Source organism: Triticum urartu, chromosome 1A (genome assembly GCF_056163025.1).
Source record: "Triticum urartu cultivar PI428250 chromosome 1A, HENAU_Tu73, whole genome shotgun sequence".
Lineage (NCBI taxonomy): Eukaryota > Viridiplantae > Streptophyta > Magnoliopsida > Poales > Poaceae > Triticum > Triticum urartu.
Genome location: NC_141873.1, coordinates 16,178,843 through 16,187,259, shown reverse-complemented (window position 1 = coordinate 16,187,259; position 8,417 = coordinate 16,178,843). Strand labels below are relative to the sequence as shown.

Genomic DNA, 8,417 nt, shown 5'->3' with positions numbered 1-8,417 from the left:
TGGGTAGTATTCTGTACTATGCTCGCATACAAGATGTAAGGGACCATTATTACAAACTTGAGAGTCGCAGACTGAAAGAAAAATTTGCTGGACGGCGTTATCTTGAAAAACAAGAGTACATGGTTGTAAGACCATGGTGGTGCACTATTGTTTCCTGGGAGGCCTTAGTTGATGAATGGTGTGATGTTAATTGGATTGCGACATCTAAGAAAAATCATGATAATCGCCTCAACTCTAAGTACAAGGCCCATAGAGGTGGATCTAATTTTCATCGACGACAGTTTGCCAAAAACTGGTACCCTCCTAACTTTTGAATAAATTAAGTATGTTTTTATGTAGTAACTTAGTTTTTCCTTGTTTTAGTCCGAGAAAGAAAGAAGAGAGGTATCTAAGATTGAGGCATGGATATACACACAAAGAGGAAGATCCAAAGAATCCTGATGCGTTAAATAGCGTTGAAGCCATGGAATGCTTGGTATAATATCCATCCATTACTTGATATACTAAGTTTATGTTTTCTTTTATGGTACATTATTTTTTAATCATCTTTGCATATTGTTTGTCATCCAAAGGATCTTTACAAAGAGAAGGTTGTAAGCATGCATGGGGAGGAATATGATTGGAAGCATTCTCCTGTTGAACCACAAGCCCTTTATGAAGCTGGTGGTGGGAAGCCGCATGGAAAGTGGCCGCTATTGAATGGTGTTGTGGAGGCTAGAGACTCTTAGGGAGGTGCAGATCCATCGCACTTCGTCTTCATCAAGGCGCCAATGACTAGAATATGATAAAAGGATTGCTCAACATAATGAGTTAATGAAAAGGCATGCACAAAGTATGGTTGATTGGGGGAAATCTGTCCAGACTACAGTGGAGAGTAGCCTTGGTGGTGTGCACAAGTTTCTTATGGTGTGTATATTTCTCTTGTGTAGTCATTTTGTTTCTATTATAGCCACTTGACACAACTTTCTAATTTGTCTAAAAAAATTCAGACCATCGCATCCCTTCAAGGAATTCCAGCACCTGAGATTCCATGCATTGTTATACCACCACCTCCAGCTTTTCCAACTTTAGCCACTTCGTCTCCGATCGGTTCTCCAGAAGTGGTATGTACCTATGTCTTTTTAAATGCAATAGCACCAAATAGGCCAAATGAGAATAGAAAAGGAGTATTTTGCAGTATATCAGCAAATGCGCAAAAACAAGTGAAATTTCACAGAATAGTCATCGACATATGGTTGCACTTTTTTTTGGCTCAAAATTTTGGTCAAATAGTGTTGAATTGGTATTTTAATTTTACTTTTTAATCAATTTGGCGAATATGATTGAAAATTTCGCAGAATAGTAGGCATCATATGGTTGACCTGCTGTCAAAATTTCATAATTTTCTGGACATTTGTTATTTTGGTTCAATTGTTTTTTGCCAAATAGGGGCTGAATTGGTATTTCCATTTTACTTTTTAGTTGGTTAGGCAAATACAATTGGAAATTTCCCAGAATGCTACTAATGACATTTGTGCAGCCCTCTAACGGCGAATCAAAAAATGATGTTGAAAATATGGATAATACGTTACGCGGAGCGGAAGATGGAATGTTTGGCGGATTCTTTGATGCAAATGGTAATGATGCGAATGGTGTTGCTGCTGGAACTTTCTCCCCACCTGGTGATGATTTACCTACATTTTGAGATATATCTCATCATGGCAAAGGAGGTGGTCTGAACTTTTTTTATTGACTAATTGGAAGCAAATGGACAATTATACTTTTTTGCCATGCACTTGGTTAAGCTTGTGATGTTCATGATCAGTGACTCACATGATGCATGGTGTATGTATTCCAAGCTACTAATTGGCACCTAGGAAGATGACATTTTGTGAGTTCTAGGTACTGAGTTAGATGCCATCTTTTGTGAAGAGTGGTACTATTATGTAAACTCTTTGATGTTGCTATGTATAATGATGGTGGTTGAAATATATATTTCATGTGATTGTTTTCTAATTTTTGAAGTGATTATATACAATTATTTTTATAGTTTAATTTATACGGAACAATATTAATTTGCCCCAATAATGCAATTTTTTGAAATAATGATTCCCTAAGGTTTGTAAACCCAAGGGGTCTAAACTGGACTAACAATGGTTGCCGTTACACAATATTTCCCTAGGGAAGGAAACTAACCCAAAGGATATCAACTTTACAGGTCAGCAAGCGGGCCACCCGTCGCTTGTGTCCCTAGGGTATAGAACCCAAGGGAAAGAGGACTATACCTAGGGTATTCCTTCTTCACCCTAGGGAAACCGAGATTTCCCCACCATTCGTGCCCTAGGGCGATTTCCGTAGGGGATACACTAGGGAAACCCCTTCCCCTAGCGTTTTTACCCGTTTGCTTAGGGTATCCGGCCCTAGGGCTATTTGGAGAATCTAGTGCTGATGATATGGTTATTTAGGAGGTTACATTCCACACGCGCGCGCGCGCACACACACACATGAAGATGTGGTCTATATGAATTGAGTCGTGCTTTGTCTACTGACCACATGAAAATAATATAATTAAGATCTAACGAAACCACACTAAGTCAAGATTTATAGTTTTGCGTTATAGAGTACATGCATCAAATTCAAGGTCCATGGTAGAAGGAAATAAACAATTCCATGCTGTTACACAAACCACAAAAGATCAAAATGAATCCGTGATATGGATGAGACCGAATTTCAATAAGGTTGACACTCATCCTCAAGATGAACAACGTCTTGGCACCCCAAATCCCCACAGATGGCGTGGTCATGTGATACGTCTCCATCGTATCTACTTTTCCAAACACTTTTGCCCTTGTTTTGGACTCTTACTTGCATGATTTGAATGGAACTAACCCGGACTGACATTGTTTTCAGCAGAATTGCCATGGTGTTATTTTTGTACAGAAATAAAAGTTCTCGGAATGACCTAAAAATCAACAGAGAATTATTTTGGAATATATGAAAAATACGGGAAGAAAGAACCACGTTAGGGGGCCCACACCCTGTCCACGAGGGTGGGGGCGCGCCCTGCCCCCTAGGCGTGCCCCCTGCCTTGTGGGCCCCCTGATGCTCCACCGACCTCAACCTTGACTCCATATCTTCACTTTCGGGGAGAGAAAAAAAATCAGAGAGAAGGATTCGTCACGTTTTACGATACGGAGCCGCCGCCAAGCCCTGAACTCTCTCGGAAGGGCTGATCTGGAGTCCGTTCGGGGCTCCGGAGAGCGGAATCCGTCGCCATCATCATCATCAACCTTCCTCCATCACCAATTTCATGATGCTCACCGCCGTGCGTGAGTAATTCCATCATAGGCTTGCTGGACGGTGATGGGTTGGATGAGATTTATCATGTAATCGAGTTAGTTTTGTTAGGGTTTGATCCCTAGTATCAACTATGTTCTGAGATTGATGTTGCTATGACTTTGCTATGCTTAATGCTTGTCATTAGGGCCCGAGTGCCATGATTTCAGATCTGAACCTATTATGCTTTCATCAATATATGAGAGTTCTTGATCCTATCTTGCAAGTCTATAGTCACCTATTATGTGTTATGATCCGTTAACCCCGAAGTGACAATAATCGGAATACTTACAGGTGATGACCGTAGTTTGAGGAGTTCATGTATTCACTATGTGTTAATGCTTCGATCCGGTACTCTATTAAAAGGAGACCTTAATATCCCTTAGTTTCCAATAGGACCCCGCTGCCACGGGAGGGTAGGACAAAAGATGTCATGCAAGTTATTTTCCATAAGCACGTATGACTATATTCGGAATACATGCCTACATTACATTGATGAACTGGAGCTAGTTCTGTGTCACCCTATGTTATGACTGTTACATGATCGATCGCATCCGGCATAATTCTCCATCACCGATCCATTGCCTACGAGCTTTCCATATATTGTTCTTCTCTTATTTACTTTTCCATTGCTACTGTTACCATCACTATAAAACCCAAAAATATTACTTTTGCTACCGTTACCTTTTGCCACCGTTACCACTACTATCATATTACTTTGCTACTAAATACCTTGCTGCAGATATTAAGTTTCCAGGTGTGGTTGAATTGACAACTCAGCTACAAATACTTGAGAATATTCTTTGGGTCCCCTTGTGTCGAATCAATAAATTTGGGTTGAATACTCTACCCTCGAGAACTGTTGCGATCCCCTATACTTGTGGGTTATCAAGAACATTTTCTGGCGCCGTTGCCGGGGAGCATAGCTCTATTCTTTGAGTCACTTGGGATTTATATCTGCTTATCATTATGAAGAACCTTAAAGATCAAAGAACCAAGATTTTTCCCTCAACTATGAGGGGAGGTAAGGAACTACCACCTAGCTCTGCACTTGATTCACCTTCTGTTTTGAGTAAACTTGCGACACCTAAACCTGCTTCTGCTATTAATTCCGATATGTCACATGTTATTGATGATGCCACTTCTGCTATGCATGATACTTATGATGAAACTACTTCTATGCTTGATACTACTGTGCCACTTGGTGAATTTCTTGATGAACAACTTGCTAGGGCTAGAGAGAATGAAATTATTGAAACTGATAATATTGATGAAAGTGATGATGAAGATTCTCCCCCTAGATATGAATTGCCTGTTGTTCCTGATGGTTATGTTATGGATGAAGAAACTGCTAGAGACTTTCTTGCCTGCAATGATAGAAAGGACCTTAAGAAACTATTAGCTAAGCTTAAAGAAAAGTCTTTGAATGTTAGAATGAAATATGATCCTGCTTATGCCACTTCACCTATCTTTATTACTGATAAGGATTATGATTTCTATGTTGATCCTGATATAATTACTTTGGTTGAATCTGATCCTTTCTATGGCTATGAATCTGAAATTGGTGTGGCACATCTTACTAAATTAATGATATAGCTACCCTGTTCACTAATGATGAGAAAACTCCCTACTATTATATCCTTCAATTATTTCCGTTCTCATTAAAGGGTGGTGTTAAGATATGGTTTAATTCTCTTGATCCTGGTTGTGTGTGTAGTCCCCAGGATATGATTTATTACTTCTCTGCTAAATATTTCCCCACTTATAAGAAACAAGCTACTTTAAGGGAAATATATAATTTTGTGCAAATTGAAGAAGAGAGTCTCCCACAAGCTTGGACACTTCCTGAACCAACTCCTAAGCCAACTCCAAAGAAAAGGGGTATTCTATTTCTCATTCCCGAAGATATGAATGAGGCAAAGAAATCTATGAAAGAAAAAGGTATAAAAGCTGAAGATGTTAAGAATTTACCTCCCGTTGAAGAAATACAAGGTCTTAATTCATCACCTATTGAAGAAACACACGGTCTCGATAACGCAACATAGGTAGTAAATGTAAATTCTCTCTATAGATATGAAAAAGCTGAAATCCCTCCTGCTAAGTTTGCTAGCCAATGTTTGGATGAATTTGATAACTTTATGGTTAAGCAAGAAGATTTTAATGCTTATGTCGGTAGACAATTGAAACATAATGCTTATATGATTGGACACTTGAATGATTATATGGCTAGTGTTAAAGGTGAACTTAAACTTATTAGTAAACATGCTTCTATGGTTACCACTCAAGTAGAACAAGTACTTAAAGCTCAGAATGATTTTCTCAATGAATTGAATAGTAAAAATAATGACTTTGCTGTTACAGTTGCAACTAGAGGAGGTAAAGTGACTCAGGAACCTTTGTATCCTGAGGGCCATCCTAAGAGAATTGAGCAAGATTCTCAGAGAGCTAATGTAGATGCACCTAGTCCTTCTAAGAGGAAGAAAAAGAAAAATGATAGGACTTTGCCTGCTTCTAGTGAACCTGTTGTAGACACACCTGAGAATCCCAATAATATTTCTATTTCTGATGCTCAAACACAATCTGGTAATGAACATGAACCTAGTGATAATGTTAATGATGATGTTCATGTTGATGCTCAACCTAGCAATAATATTGATGTAGAAATTGAACCTGCTGTTGATCTTGATAACCCACAATCAAAGAATCAACGTTATGATAAGAGAGACTTTGTTGCTAGGAAGCACGGTAAAGAAAGAGAACCATGGGTTCAGAAACCCATGCCTTTTCCTCCAAAACCATCCAAGAAAAAGGATGATGAGGATTTTGAGCGCTTTGCTGAAATGATTAGACCTATCTTTTTGCATATGCGTTTGACTCATATGCTTACAATGAATCCTTATGCTAAATATATGAAGGAAATAGTTAGTAATAAGAGAAAGATACTGGAAGATGAAATTTCCACCATTCTTGCCAATTATACTTTTAAGGGTGGAATACCAAAGAAACTTGGAGATCCAGGAGTACCAACTATACCATGCTCCATTAAAAGAAACTATGTTAAAACTGCTTTATGTGATCTTGGAGCCGGTGTTAGTGTTATGACTCTCTCTTTATATCGTAGAATTGATTTCAATAAGTTGACACCTACTGAAATATCTTTGCAAATGGCTGATAAATCAACTGCTATACCTATCGGTATTTCTGAGGATGTGCCTGTTTTGTTTGCAAACGTTACTATTTTAACGAACTTTTTTATTCTTGATATTCCCGAGGACGATAGTATGTCTATTATTGTTGGAAGAGCCTTTTTGAATACTGCAGGGGCTGTTATTGATTGCACTAAAGGCAATGTCACTTTTCATGTTAATGGTAATGAGCATATGGTACACTTTCCGAGGAAACAACCTCAAGTCCACAATATAAATTCTATTGGAAAAATTTCAACAATCACTATTGGAGGTTTTGAATTTCCTCTTCCTAATGTCAAGAAGAAATATGACATTCTTATTGTTGGGGACATGCATATCCCCGTTGAGGTAACCTAGTGTTATTCGAAAATTCTCCGGTTTCATGTTATTCGAAATGAGTTTGTTAACAAGACCTGATCAACCTTGTTAGTGGATTCCTTCTGATGAGCATGAGATGGATGAATTTAGAAAACACAACTCTCTATACCCTCTTTTTACTTTTTGTTATTTATATTAAATAAAGCAAAAATAGTATTTTCTGTCTATTTTCTGAATTATCCATGCAATAAAAAAACTACCCCGAAAATAAAACTTATCCAAATGCCCTGAAAATTAAATATGATTTTTTCTAGAATATTTGAGAATATCTAGCACTGAGAACGCAGCAGGGGAGCAAGCACCTGGCGACTAGGGTCCAGGGCGCGCCCACCCCCTGGGCGCGCTCCCCTGCCTCGTGGGCCCATGGTGGCTCCCCTCCGCTTATTCCAGCCACCACACACTCCTTCTTCCTCCCAAAAAAATCACCAACCATCTCAAGCACGAGTTCTAGTTCATTTTGCTGGCATTTTCGATTTCCTAGCTCAAAGCTCCATTCACAAAATTGCTTTGGGGGATTGTTCTTTGGTATGTGACTCCTCCAATGGTCCAATTAGTTTTTGTTCTAGTGCTTTATTTATTGCAAATTTTTGCTGCTTAGGTGACCCTCTTCTTGAGCTTGCATGTCAAATTTATATGGTCAAAAGTAGGTTTAATGCATGATATTGCCTCTAGGCACTTGTAGGAGTAGTTGCTATCAATTTTGTTGAGTTTGGTTCACTTTTATTTTGAGTTACTAAAAATTTCAGAAATTTTTTCAGAGGAAGAAATATGTTTAGGAAAATATACCAAGGTGGTTCTTCAAGGAAGCAAGGACCCAGGCCCACAATACGCGATGCGGACGAGGAACCACCAAGAGAAGCTCAAGTGCAGCCTTGTGAATGGCAGTCAGAGGATTTCATGATCCAAGCAGGAATCAAGGAGGAATTTGAAGCATATGTGTGCAATGCCGATCTTGAGAGCTTCGAGGTAGATAAGTGCCGTCAATACTATCACCTAACGGATTCCTTTGTGAGAAGGTTCAAATTTTCATCTTCACGCAATTCTCACACTGTCCTGTTTGATCTTTATGATAAATCTTATACAATGGACTTAGAAGATTTTACCACTGCTTGTAAACTTCCACAGTGGGGTAATGTTAGTGAACCTCGCAAATCTGAATTTAGAGATTTTCTTGCTAGTATACCTGTGGGGGAATCTAGGGATGTGACGCAAGCTACCATAGGGAGCATTCATTTTCCTGCTATACATTATTTTCCTCTCTTCATAGGTAGATGCATTAATGGTAAGGATGAAGCATGTCACATGTGTGTGCCAGATCTTAGCGTTCTCAGGAGCGCTATTTTAGGAGATAAACAATACAACTTGGGGGCTATCGTGGCACGTTGGTTGCATAATAATCGTATTCATGCAGATTTCTTTGGTGGAATTTATGCAACTCGTATAGCTAACTTTCTTGAGATACCCATACGTGGATATGATATTGAGTTGCCTCCTGCTTATTTAGATTATGATGCTATGGTTTGTCATCAGTTTGTT

At 38.9% G+C, this 8,417-nt stretch overlaps 1 protein-coding gene across 1 annotated transcript; it reads left to right on the top strand.

Annotated features, from left to right (window-relative positions):
• Positions 1-834: 834 nt before the first annotated feature.
• LOC147988443 (uncharacterized) lies at positions 835-1,684 on the top strand. The gene is made up of 3 exons (XM_087540227.1): positions 835-906; positions 990-1,103; positions 1,520-1,684. Exons 1-3 carry the CDS (start codon positions 835-837, stop codon positions 1,682-1,684), a joined length of 351 nt encoding a protein of 116 aa, XP_087396353.1.
• The last annotated feature ends 6,733 nt before the right edge of the window (positions 1,685-8,417 follow it).